At 37.3% G+C, this 14,526-nt stretch overlaps 1 protein-coding gene across 1 annotated transcript in view; it reads left to right on the plus strand.

The window, feature by feature from the left end:
- The window catches only part of MRPL3 (mitochondrial ribosomal protein L3), a 57,155-nt gene extending 43,410 nt beyond the window's left edge, over positions 1-13,745 (plus strand). Inside the window, exons 9-10 of the mRNA XM_018051369.1 lie at positions 1,224-1,301; positions 13,202-13,745. Of these exons, the coding sequence (XP_017906858.1) occupies positions 1,224-1,301; positions 13,202-13,354 (231 nt within the window). The 3' untranslated portion in view covers positions 13,355-13,745. The remainder of the gene's footprint in view (positions 1-1,223; positions 1,302-13,201) is intronic.

Below are 14,526 nucleotides of genomic sequence, written 5' to 3' on the forward strand. Positions count from 1 at the left end.
CCCAGAGCTTACTCAGACTTATGTCTGTCAAGTTGGTGATGCCATCCAACCATCTCATCCTCTGTCATCCCCTTCTCTTCCCACCTTCAGTCTTTCCCAACATCAAGGTCTTTTCCAGTGAGTGAGTTCTTCACATCAGGTGGCCAAAATATTGGAGTTTCAGCTTCAGCATCAGTCCTTCCAATGAATTATTCAGGACTGATTTCCTGTAAGATTGACTGATATGATCTCCTTGCAGTCCAAGGGACTCTCAAGGGTTTTCTCCAACACCACAGTTCAAAAGCATCAATTCTTCAGCACTCAGCTTTCTTTATAGTCCAACTCTCACATCCATACATGACTACTAGAAAAACTGTAGCTTTGACTAGATGGACCTTTGTTGACAAATCTGCTTTTTAATATGCTGTCTAGGTTGGTCATAGCTTTTCTTCCAAGGAGCAAGCATCCTTTAATTTCATGGCTGCAGTCACCATCTGCAGTGATTTTGGAGCCCAGGGAAATAGTCTCTCACTATTTCCATTGTTTCCCCATCTATTTGCCATGAAGTGATGGGACTGGATGCCATGATCTTCATTTTCTGAATGTTGAGTTTTAAGTCAACTTTTTCACTCTCCTCTTTACACAGACATCTATTTGTATCTACTGTGTGTATTTTCTTTTCATGTATGCATATGTAGGACAGGAGAGATTTCGGTTTCCCTAGTATTTAACATTTACCCATGAGGTGTGGATCAAACTGGATTTTCCCCCAAACCCTTTCTCAGTACTATTTCTTGACTATTCTCACTTGTGTAAATGTTTTCCCCACGTAAAGATCTGTTTGAAGGCCATCTGCTTAGCACACTTTTTAAAAAAATCAGACCCAGAGAGATGATGGCTTCCCAGTTTCTAGTTGCAAGCTCATATTAACTAAAAATAAACTTGAATTTCCACTTGTTACTCTTAATGGTGCCAGCAGAATATTGAGATATCCTAGTAGTCTTGATTGTTCAGTCACATTTATACTTAAAATGAGAGTTCTCTACCACTTAACATGAGACATGTGTTGTGGTATTACAACACAAGTCATCCATAGGATTTGAATTTTTTATTCTCATTCAATATTTTGAGTTGCTAACATGATTATGACTCCAGGCTACTTATAGCCTCAGCTTTTGTTTGTATTAATGTAAGTGTATTCTCATACTTTCAACTCTTAAAGTTTGATTTTATTTCTACTTTAGGTGTGGCGAATAAACACAAAGCACAATATAATCTATGTCAATGGTTCTGTACCTGGACACAGAAATTGCTTAGTAAAGGTATGTGTAACAGTCTTTATTTTCTCTTGTTCAGAGATACGGATGTGTGCCATGAGTTCTCTTCTCACCCATATGTGACTTGAAAATAAGTAGCTGTTTCCCCACGTGTTCTTTGCTAATTTTTCTACTTATGTAGTAGCACCTGAGTGAGAAAATTGCATAAAATAACCTATAGGTTATGTCTCTAAAACCATAAGCCTATACAAAGGGTAGGTCTAGTAAGAGGCTCTTTAGAAATATAAAAAGGTTATTAGCAAAACTACTTATTAAAAATACCAATATATCTCCATCCTTCCAAAAACTTTTTCATTTTTAAAGAGTACTTTGACATGGGAACTGGAATTATGTGAGGTAAAAGTTAAATGAGAGTCAACAAGAAAGGTGGTTTGAAGTGGACATTTTGAGAGATTTATTATTATTACTAGCATTGCTCTGTCTTTTCCTTGAAAATGTATTTTTGTGTTCAAACATGAAGAGAAGAAAACATGTTGTACAAGATACACTTGAAAAAAATTCTTAAGCTCTTAGAGACTTTTTTTCCCATCAAATAAAAACAAAATAAATATTCAGCCTGGGATTTAAGTCAACATAATACAAAATGAGAGATCACTTTTGAATTTTGAATTGTCCATTCTGAAAAATGAACTTGTAGTAGAAGTGTATCAGCAGTTCCCAGAAATAGGCTCTTCATTAATTTTCTAACAAGAACAACAAAATAGGTTGAAACTTAAATCCTAGATTTTTTCCAGTCAGGTCAAGATGGTTGCATTACTAGCATAAGGTACCGAATTTGTTTCAGTCTTACAGTAATTAAAATTCACTTTCTGGCTTCCCTGGTGGCTCAGATGGTAAAGAATCCACCTGCAATGCAGGCGCCCTGGGTTCAATCCCTGGGTTGGAAAGATCCCTGGAGGAGGGCATGGCAACCCACTCCAGTATTCTTGCCTAGAGAATCCCATGGACAGAGGAGCCCGGCAGGCTGCAGTCCATACGGTCACAAAGAGTTGGGCACAACTAAGTGACTAACACTTTCACTTTTCTGGAACTCTTCACTTCTTTGATTGAATTCTCTTTTTTTTTTTTTTAAGAAAAAAAATGCATTTGATTAATTATTGCAAGATTTGGGCAGGTTTTTGCTTTTGTTTTTGTTTTTTGTTTTGTTTTGGTTTTGGTTTTCAGGTTTTTAGGTTTAGGTGTTCCCAAGCTCCAGGTTACCCAAGTCATACTGGTACAGCAGATTGTCACTCTGCTTCTCCTAACATTTTGGCCTCAGAATTCAATGTATTCCTATCTCCAGATTTTGTTATGTCATTTTAAATCACAACCTAATAAAAGAGAAAAAAGGAAAATAACCATTTTTCATAATAAATTATACTGGATAGCAAACGGAATTTTAAACATTGCCAAATCCTCCTTTTCTCTCCATTCGCTGTATACAGTTCTAGGCTAGCTTCCAGCTAAGAACTGCTCAGGTTTACCCCACTATTGTCCTTGACACCAACAGGGATGAATAGGTCAACTACCTTGAAATACCACATGTACAGGGTTCAGATCTGGTTGTTATAGACAATTTACAATCAACAACACTTACTATTTAGATTTTCCATCCACTTCAACAAAGATTGCCTCCAAAAACTCAATTCACTTAATGACTGATGGCTTGCTATCACTGAAGATGTTCAGAAAGTACACTGAAGGCAATTCCAAAATACATTTTGAGAAACTGTACCATCAGAGAAATGTCTGGCCACTTTGAAGTGTTAACACACTAGTGAATATATTTCCAACAAACAGATTTTGATAAAAGAACTCATCTTGAAAAAAGTCTTTGAAATATAGTATCCTTTAACTGTCTTTTATAACCTTAAATGTCCATCCCAAATATCAAAGTGTGGGTTTAGGGGAGTATTTTGTGAGCTTGTGCTTTAAATGTCAAAAGTTTGGTAAATCTTCTGAAAATATTCACCCCACTTTGTCCATTCTTCCCAGTGATTCCATAGCAGGTGGATAAGCCGCTTGTCCTTGGGGGTCTAGGCTCTTTTTGCTGGATGGGCAGCCTCATTAATTCACTCACTCCACAGGAGCTTTTGGCTCCATCAGAATACAGAGTACTAGGCTGCCAATAAATTTTTTTTTCATTCTAAAGTTGGTAAGTGTCTTAGGGATAATAAAACCTGTTTAATCAATGTAAGTTTTTGTTGTTGGAATTCACTAAATGTATTAAGAGAGCCTAAAGAACTGTTTTCTACAACATAATATACTTACTATGCATGTGTGCTTGTCCCTATATCCTGATTTATAATGTGAGTTTATTTTCAGTTTTGCCTGTTTCGTGTGTGTGTGTAAAAAGGAATTGAACTGGTTTGCCAATATACGTAAATATAAAAGAATGAAAGAGAGAGTCCTGAAGGCAGGGAAATAATAAAGCCAGTGGTAAGATTCAGTACACAAAAACATGTACCAGCAACTTTGGCAAAAGATAGTGGAGTAGAGGGACCTTGAGTTCACCTCTTATGAGCATACCAAAATCACAGTTAACTGCTGACCAACCATCAATTTAAAAACAAAGACTGGAACCTCCCAAAAAAGATACTTTACATCCAGTGATATAAAGAAGAAACCACAATGAGATGGTAGAGAGTGCACTTGTGATATAATCAAATCCTTTACCACCTGGCTACCCACAAACTGGAGAATGAGTATATCACAGAAGTTCTTCCACAGGAGTGAGTTCTGAACCTCCCCAGGCCTAACATCAGAAAGAGGAGCTCCCAGAGCATTTGGCTTTGAAGGCCAGCAGAGCTTGATAGCAGGAGCTCCATAGGACTGGGGGAAGCAGAGACCTTACTGTTGAAGGGAACATGCAAAATCTCATGTGCACCTGGAACCATGGCAAAAGCAGTAATTTCATAGGAGCCTGGGTCAGACCTACCTGGTGGTCTTGGAAAATTAACTGGAAGTTGTCAAGCAGCTGTGGTTCAACCTGGGGATGTAAAAACCAGTGGCAGATATATTAGGGAGTATTCATCATGAACTCTCATTGGAGGCTGATGTCTTGCTTGGGTCATTAGTACAAAGACCTGGCCCTACCCAACAGCCTGTAGGCTCCAGTGCTAGGACACCTGGAGGCCAAGCAACCAAGTGGGCAAAGACACAGCTGCATCCATCAACAGACAGGCTGCCTAAAGACTTCCTGAGCCCATAGCCACCTTTGACACACCTCTTGACACAAGCCTACCCACCAGAGGGCCAAGAACCAGTCCTACCCATCAGTGAGCAGTCACCAACCCCTCTCCCTTCAAGAAGCCTGCACAAGCTTATAGAGCAGCCCCATCCAGCAGGGGACAGATACAGAAACAAGAAAACTAAATCACACAGCCTGTGGAACTGAGCCTGCAAACTGATCAGACAATCTGTTGGGATCAACTGATCCCTGAGCCTTTGATGATGAGCTAGGAGTGTACTGCTGGGATACACAAGACATCCCATATAGAGGGCCACTTCTCCAAGATTGAGAAACCTAACTAACCTACCACATACAAAGAAATACAAGTAGAAATTTAAACAGAATGAGGCAACAGAAGAGTATGTTTGAGATGGAGGAACAAGATAAAACCCCAGAAGAACAACTAAGTGAAGTGAAGTTTAGGCATTGTATTCAAGGAGTTCAAAGTAATGATTAAAAGATTATCCAAGAACTTAGAAAAAGAATGGATATGCAGAGCAAGTAGTTAGAAGTTTTTAACAGTCAGAAAACAAGCAAACAGAGATGAATAATGAGGACAGTTGAAGAGACCTTTGGGCCAACATCAGGCACACTAACATTCTTATCATAGGGATCATAGAAGATAGGGCATGAGAAAATATTTGAAGAGGTAGCCTCAAATACCTGAAAATTTCCATAACCTGGGAAAGGAAACAATTACCCAAGTCCAGGAAGTGAAGAAAGTCTCATATAGGACTAACCCAAAGAGGGACACACCAGTACACATAAGAATCAAATTGACAATAAATAGAGAAAATATTAACAGCTACAGGGAAAAACTAGAACATACAAGTGAACTCCCATAAGACTGTCTGCTGATTTTTGAACAGAAATTCTGCAGGCCAGAAAAGAATGGCATGATACATTTAGTGATGAAAAAATCTACAAACAAGGATACCCAGCAAGACTCTGATTCAGATTTGATGGAGAACTCAGAAGCTTTACAGACAAGCAAAAGATAAAGATTTCAGCATCACCAAACCAGCTTTATAGCAGATACTGAAGACTCTTGAGAGTTTCTTGGACTGCAAGGAGATCCAACCAGTTCATTCTAAAGGAGATCAGCCCTGGGTGTTCTTTGGAAGGAATGATGCTAAAGCTGAAACTCTAGTACTTTTGCCACCTCATGCAAAGAGTTGACTCATTGGAAAAGACTGATGCTGGGAGGGATTGGGGGCAGGAGGAAAAGGGGACGACGGGATGAGATGGCTGGATGGCATCACCAACTCAATGGACGTGAGTTTGAGTGAACTCCAGGAGATGGTGATGGACAGGGAGGCCTGGTGTGGGGTCGCAAAGAGTCAACACGACTGAGCAACTGAACTGAACTGAAAGGAAGTTCTCTAAGCAGAAAAGAAAAGGCCGCAACTAGAAACAAGAAAATTATGAAGTGGAAAAGCTCACTGATAAACAGTGAGCAGACATACAATAAAGGTAGGAAATCATCCACGAAAACTAGTAGGGAGGTTAAAAGACAAAAGTAGTAAAATCATCTGTATCCACAATATACAGTTAAGGGATACATAAAATAATTAGATGTAAAATATGATATCAAAAAAGTAATCATGATGGGAGAATAGTACTAATGTGGGGTATATAAAATGCAATTGAAATTACAAAATCAGCAACTTAATCATATGTATATAGCTGATGTACCAAAACCTCATGGCAATCACAAACCAAAAATACATAATCTATATATATATACACAAATAGCTTTACCATCTGAGCTGTAGAACTACTCATAACTCAGATGGTAAGAATCTGCCTGCATTGCAGGAGACCTGGGTTTAATCTCTGGGTCAGGAAAATCCCCTGGAGGAGGAAATGGCAACCCACTCCAGTATTCTTGTCTGGACAGTTCCATGGACAGAGGAGCCTGGCAGGCTACAGTACATGGAGCTGCAAAAGAGTTGGACACAACTAAGTGACTAACACATACACAAAAGTAAAAGGAACCCAAACAACACTAAAGGTAATCATCAAATCACAAGATCAGAGAACAAAAGAAAGTGGTGGGGGTGGAGGGAGACCCACAGAAGTCCACAACAGTTAACAAAATGACAATAAGAACATATATTGATAATTACCTTAAATGCAAGAGTACATCATGAGAAATGCTGGACTGGATGAAGCACAAGCTGGAATCAGGATTGCTGGGAGAAATATCAATAACCTCAGATATGCAGATGACACCACACTTATAGCAAAAAATAAAGAACTAAAGAGCCTCTTGATGAAAGTGAAAGAGGAGAGTGAAAGAGTTGTGCTTAAAACTCAACATTCAGAAAACTAAGATCATGGCATCTGGTCCCATCACTTCATGGGAAATAGATGGGAACCAAGGGAAACAGTGACAGACTATTTTGGGGGGCTTCAAAATCACTGCATGTGGTGACTGCAGCCATGAAATTAAGAGACACTTGCTCCTTGGAAGAAAAGCTATGACCAACCTAGAGAGCATATTAAAAAGCAGAGACGTTACTTTGCCAACAAAGGTCTGTCTAGTCAAAGCAATGGTTTTTCCAATGGTCATGTATAGATGTGAGAGTTGGACCGTAAAGAAGGTTGAGTGCTGAAGAACTGATGCTTTTGAACTGTGGTGTTGGAGAAGACTCTTGAGAGTCCCTTGGACTGCAAGGAGATCCAACCAGTCCATCCAAAAGAAAATCAGTCCTGAATATTCATTGGAAAGACTGATGTTGAAGCTGAAACTCCAACTCTTTGGCCACCTGATGTGAAGAGACCCTGATGCTGGGAAAGATTGAAGGTGGGAGGAGAAGGGGATGACAGAGGATGAAATGGTTGGATGTCATCACCGACTCAATGGACATGAGTTTGAGTAAGCCCCAGGAGCTGGTGATGGACAGGGATGCCTGGCGTGCTATCCTCCACGGGGTCACAAAGAGTTGGACACAACTGAGCGACTGAATTGAACTGAAAGGGGATTAATTGCTCTAATCAGAAGGCATAGACTGGCTAAATGGATACAGAAACTAGACCTGTATATGTGTTGTCTAGAGGAGACACACTTCAGTTCTAGAGACGTACAAACTGAAAGCAGTAGGATGGAAAAAGACATTCCATGCAAATGGAAATTAAAAGAAAGGTGGAGTAGCAATATTCATATCAGACCACTTTTAAAAATAAATGTTGAAAGAGACAAGGAAATTACATAATGATCAAGGAAAGAAGATGTAACAATTGTGAGTATATACACACCCAACATAGGAGCATCGCAACAAGTAAGACAGATATTAATAGACATAAAAGTGGAAATTGACAGTAATACTAGTAGGGAATTTTAATGCCCCACTTACATCAATGGACAGATCATCCAGACAGAAAAATCACTAAGGAAACACAGGCCTTAAATGACACATTAGACCAGATGGAAATATACATTTCAAGGGCATGTGTACCATTCTTCAGGTTTGGTCATGTGTTGGGTTACAAAGCAAGCCTTGGTAAATTTAAGAAAACTGAAATTGCATCAGGCATCTTTTCTGATCACAATGCTATGAGATTAGAAAGCAACCAGGGAATTCCCTAGTGATCCAGTGGTTAGGACTCAGCACTTTCTCTGCTAAGGACGTGGATTCATTCTTTGGCCATGGAACTGATATACCACAAGCTGTTTGGTGCAGACAATGAAAAAGAAAACAACCACAAGAAAAAAATCAAAAACATAAACATGTGAAAGCTAAATAATATGCTACTAAACAACCAATGGATCACTGAAGAAATAAAAAAATACCTAGAGAAAAATGAAAATGAAATAATGATGATTAAAAATCTATTGAACAAAAGCAGTTCTAAGAAGAAAGTCTATAGCAGTACAAACTTGCCTTAGGAAATAAGAAAAATATCAACATAGCCTTATACCTAAAGCAACTAGAGAAAGAAAAACAATTGAAATCCAAAGTTAGTAGAAAATAAGAAATCATGAAGATCAGAGCAGAAATAAATAGACACTAAAAACAAACCAAAAAAATGTAGAAAAGATCAATGAAACTAAAAGCTGATTCTTTAAAAAGATAAACAAAGTTGATAAACTTTTAGCTAGATTCATGATGGGAAGAGAAAGGAGAGGATCCAAATCAGAAATGATAAAGCAGAAATTAAAGCCTATACCACAGAAATACAAAAGATCATAAGAGGCTGCTACAAGCATTACAGAAGGAAATGGCAACCCACTCAAGTATTCTTGCCTGGAGAATCCCATGGACAGGGAGCCTGGTGTGTGTCCATGGGGTCTCAAGAGTTGGACATGACTTAGTGACTAAACCACCACCACAAGCAAGTATATAACCATAAAATGGACAACCTGGAAGAAATGGACAAATTCTTAAGAAGGTGCAGCCTCCCAAGACTAAGCAAGGAAGAAACAGAAAATATGAACAGACCAATTACCAGTACTGAAATTGAAGCAGTAATTTTAAAACTGAACAAACAAAAGTCCAGGACCAGATAACTACACAGAAAAACTGTATCAAACATTTAAAGAAGAGTTAACACCTATCCTTCTGAAGCAGTTTCAGAAAATTACAGAGGAATGAGCATTTCTGAACTCATTCTATGAAGCTACCATCACCCTGAGCTTCCCAGGTGGTGCTAGCGGTAAAGAACCCACCTGCCAATGCAGGAGATATGAGATGCAGGTTCAGTCCCTGGGTTGGGAAGATCCCCTGGAGAAGGGCATGGCAACCCACTCCAGTATTCTTGACTGGAGAATTCCATAGACAGAGGAACCTGGGAGGCTACAAGTCCATAGGGTCACACAGAGTCAGATACGAGTGAAGCAACTTAGCACACATTCACCATCACCCTGATACCAAAATCAAAGATAATTACAAAAAAAGAAAATTACAGGCCAATATCACTGATGATAATAGATGCAAAACTCCCCAATAAAATTTTAAAAAAAAATCTAGCCAGCTGAATCCAAAAATACATTAAAAGGATCATACATCACAATCAATTGGGATTTATCCCAAGGATGTAATGATTTTTCAGTATCTGCAAATCAATTAATATCATACAGCACATTAACAAGTTGAAGAATAAAAACAATATGGTCATCTTAATACATGCAGGAAAAGCTTTTGATAAAATTCAACATCCATTTACGGTAAAACTCTCCAGAAAGCAGCCATTGAGGGAACCTGCCTCAACATAATAAAGGCCATATATGACAAACCCACAGCTAGCATCATAATCAATAGCAAAAAGCTGAAAGCATTTCCTCTAAGATCAGGCAGAAGACAAGTACCCACTCTTGCCACTTCTATTCAACATAGTTTTGGAATTTCTGGCCACAGCAATCAGAAGAAAAAGAATCCAGATTGCAAAAGAAGTAATAAAATTATCACTGTTTACAGATGAAATGAGACTGTACATAGAAAATCCTGAAGATGCTATCAGAAAACTACTAGATCTCATCAATGAATTTGGTAAAATTGCAGGATGCAAAATTAATACACAGAAGTCTGTTGTACTTCTTTACACTAACAATAAAAATCAGATGATAAAATTATGGAAATAATCTCATTTACCATCACATCAAAAAGAATAAAATACTTAGGAACAAACCTATTAAAGGAGGCAAAATACCTATACTCAGAAAACTGAGATGCTGATGAAGAAAATTGAAGAAGACACAAACAGATGAAAAGATATACCATGTTCTTGGATTGGAGGTATCAACATTATTAAAATGATCATACTATCCAAGGCAATCTATAGACTCAGTGTATTCCCTATGAAATTTACAATGACATTTTTCATAGAACTAGAAAAGAAATTTTAAATTTTGTATGGAAACACAAAATCCAGGATAGGCAAATTCAATCTTGAGAAAGAAGTACAGAGCTGAAGGAATCAGGTTCCCTGACTTTATACTACAAAGTTACAGTAATCCAAACAGTTTGGTACTGGCACAAAGACAGACATATAGATCAACGAAATAGAATAGAAAACCCCAAAATAAAGACACACACCTATGATCAGCTAACCTACATTAAAAAGGCAGTAATATACAATGGAGAAATAATAGTCTTTTCAGTAAGTAGTGCGGTAAAATTGGACATCTGCATGTACAAGACTAGAACATTCTCTAACACCATTTACAGAAATGAATTGGATTAAAGGTCTAAAAATAATATGGGATGCTATAAACTTCTACAGGAAAACAGGCGGAACACTCTGACATAAATCACAGGAATATCTTTTTTGATCCATCTCATAGAGTAATGGAAATACAAAAATTAACAAATGGAACCTAATGAAATTTAAAGGTTTTCACAACAAAGGAAACCATAAACAAAGTGAAAAAACAACCTGGAGAATGGGAGAAAATATTTGCAAATGGCGCTACCAACAGAGAATAATTTCCAAAATATATAAACAGCTCATACAGCTCAACTTCAAAAAAACAAACAACCCAATCAAATAACAGGCAAAAGATCTAAGCAGGCATTTCTCCAAAGAAGACATACAGATAGCTAAAAGGCATATGGGAAAAAAAAAAAAAAACTCGCTAATTAGTAGGGAAATGCAAATCAAAACTACAGTGAGGAAGTCACCTCATACCAGTCAGAATGACCATCATTAAAATGTCTATCAGTAATAAATGCTGGAGTTGATATGGAGATAAGGGAACCCTCTACACTGTTGGTGGGAATGTAAATTGGTGCAGCTACTATAGGAAACAGTATGGAAATTCCTTAAACTAAAAATCTGAGTTACCATATAGCCCAGCAGTCTGACTCCTGGATGTATAACCAGAGAAAATGATAATTCAAAGGGGTACATGCTTGCCATTGTTCATCACAATCCTATTTACAGTAGCCAAGACATGGCAACAACCTAAATGTACATCGAAAGAGATATAAAGAATCCATGGTACATTTATACAGTGGAAAATTGTGGGGGGGTGTGTGTGTGCGTGCACTCAACTCAGTCATGTCCAACTCTTTGCAACCCCATGGACTATAACCCACCAGGCTCCTCTGTCCATGGAGTTTTCCTGGCAAGAATACTGGAGTGGGTTGCCGTTTCCTACTCCAGGGGATCTTCCCAATCCTGGGATCAAGTGTGTATCTCCTGCATTGACAGGATTCTTTACCACTGCATCACCTGGGAAGCCCAAGGTGGAATATTACTCAACTATAAAAAAGAAAGTGCCATTTGCTGCAACATGGTTGAACCTAGAGATTACCATACTAAGTCAAAGAGAAATATCATATGTCACTTATATGTGGCATCTAAAAAAAAGATATAAATGAACTTATTTACAAAAACAGAAATAGACTCACAAACATAGAACACAAACTTGTGGTTACCAAAGGGGAAAAGAATAAGAGTGGGATAAATTAGTATTTTGGAATTAGCAGATGCAGACTACTAAATATCAAATAGATAACCGATAAGGACCTACTATATGGCAAAGGGAGGTATACTCAATATCTTGCAGTAAATTACCACAGAAAATTTTGTTGTTCTCTTTATTGGGTATTTGCTTGGGTTTTCTTTTATAAATTCTGAGACAGTTTAATTGGTAAGAATATCTTTTTTTTTTTCCCAAGTTAAAGTTGAACCCAGAATTAGAGAATTGGAAAAAAATTAAAACAAGTGTTTCCTTTTAGGCAACTGACTGGTAATTTCCAACAATTTTAATGAGAGATATGAATATAAATGTTTTTCTGTACTTTGCTATTCCTAGCAGCTGTGTACTAACGTCAACCAAATTACTCATTTCTTATTGCCAAAATGTCTTATTTTAATCTGTGTGTATAATTAACATGTAATTTTTTTTATTTATCTCTGAATGGAGTTTGTGGAATGAGTCAGAAGCTTTAAAGAATCTAATAATATTTTCCAAAAATATAACATTTTAGATCATTTCAATATCTATGTTATTCCTCAGTTTATGAATTCACAAATGTAATTAGAATATTTTTCGAATATAAAGGTTAGTTAATAGAGCTAATTTAGAGACTCTGGCATTATTATTGTTTTTTGTTAAATACTACTCTATGTTTAGCTCTCAGAGAGAACACTACTTGTTAAATATATGCTAATTTCCTTAATAAAACTTGTTATTTGGGGTTATATATTAGAATTTGGGGTTATTTGTTAGAATTAAGACTAACAAAAGTACTAGATAAATTTTATTTTCTTTAATCTGAGCTCAAAAAATCCTATGGTAGAATATAGAATAATAATAACATTGGGTTGGCAAAAAAGTTGGTTCAGTTCAGTTTTTTTCCATAAGATGGTTCTAATAGCATCTGTGTGGGTTTGTGCTCAGTCACTTCAGTTGTGTCCAACTGTGCAATCCTATGGACTGTAGCCCACCAGGCTCCTCTATCCATGGGATTCTCATGAGGTAGTTGATTAACTTGAGGAAGTCTATGTTTCTGTCATTGGATTAGTTAAGTTTATTGGAATATACATATACATATATAAAGTATGAGGAACTCAGTGTATAACAGCTATATTATTCACATTAGAAAATGTAGAAACTAAAAACAAAAATAAACAAAATGCGAAAACAGATATTCTAGGATTATAAGTAAACCAGACTATCTTTAAATAACTTATTAATAAGACCTTTGCTTCCCCCACCTCCCAGATCAAAGATTCTATACTGCCTGCATATAAGGATTTCTGTAAAAATCTACCATTTCCAACATATTTCCCTGATGAGGACGAAAAGGAGCTACCAGAAGATTTGTATGATGAAGAAGTGTGTCAGCCTGGAGCACCTTCTATTACATTTGCTTGACTTCATTGGACATGAGAGAACCCCACATATGCTGTGAATTCTGATGAGCCAGAACAGTAACATAACCAGGAATTATGGGGGTTTTTCCTTAGTTAAAACATACCACATAACCACATGGTTCTCTTTTACTGTCTATTTCTCAAATTATCATAAATGTTTATAAATTTAACTTCTGCTAAAGATTTGTCTGTCTTTGTGAAAGGGTGGTTGTGGAATGGTGTCAACTCATATGGAGACTAGATAACTTATCTAGATTAAAGAAAAAAGAAAACCATTTCTTGAGCCTCAAAAACAGAAAAATTCAGATGTTTATCTAAATTATAGAAATGTTTATGTTATAGTTAAAGGCCTGACACATAATAAAATCACAAATTATGGGTCTTATATATTATACTTGTGTTGGGGGTATAGTTATCTTTTAGCTTGATGATTCAACTATAACTCTTTCATTTTTGGCTGTGTCTCACAGCATACAGTGGTTAAGGCTCTGCACTGAATCACCAGGGAAGTCTTGTAATCATTTTTCCTTGATGCCTTCCAAAAGAGATTTGAAACAACCTGGGTGTGCATTCAACAAACTTATTAACCACCTATTACTCAAAATGTTGATAATAGCTCCTGGGTTTCTCTTCATTGTATCAAATGAAAATATTTACTAGTGGCTACTTGTGACAGATAATTAAGCCTAACAATGTTAGTATCATGCTCATGTTCAGTTGTTCAGTCATGTCAGACTCTTTGCAATTTCATGGCCTGTAGCCTGCCAGGCTCCTCTGTCTATGGAATTTTCCAGGCAAGGATACTGGAGTGGGTTACCATTTCCTGTTCCAGAGGATATTCCCAACCCAGAGATCAAACCCGAGTCTCTTGTATCTCCTGCATTGGCAAGCAGATTCTTTACCTCTGAGCCATGCTCTAGGCCAATGTAAGTATAAGCAGGCCTTACTTAACTACTGGATTTCCTCTGGACTAGATTCCTAAGGATACACAGAATTTTAACTTTTTAAACTTCAGGTGTCTTCCAAGACTTGATTCACATAGCCACCCAAGAGACTTACTAATCACCTTTTAATAACAAATTCATTAGTTACCAGGAAATCACACGAAGACCTACCAGTATTTTGGGGTCCACATTGCATTTCTCATTCTTAATTTTAAATCCAGCTGAATCC

The sequence above is a fragment of the Capra hircus genome, chromosome 1 (assembly GCF_001704415.2).
Source record: "Capra hircus breed San Clemente chromosome 1, ASM170441v1, whole genome shotgun sequence".
NCBI classification, from domain to species: Eukaryota; Metazoa; Chordata; class Mammalia; order Artiodactyla; family Bovidae; genus Capra; species Capra hircus.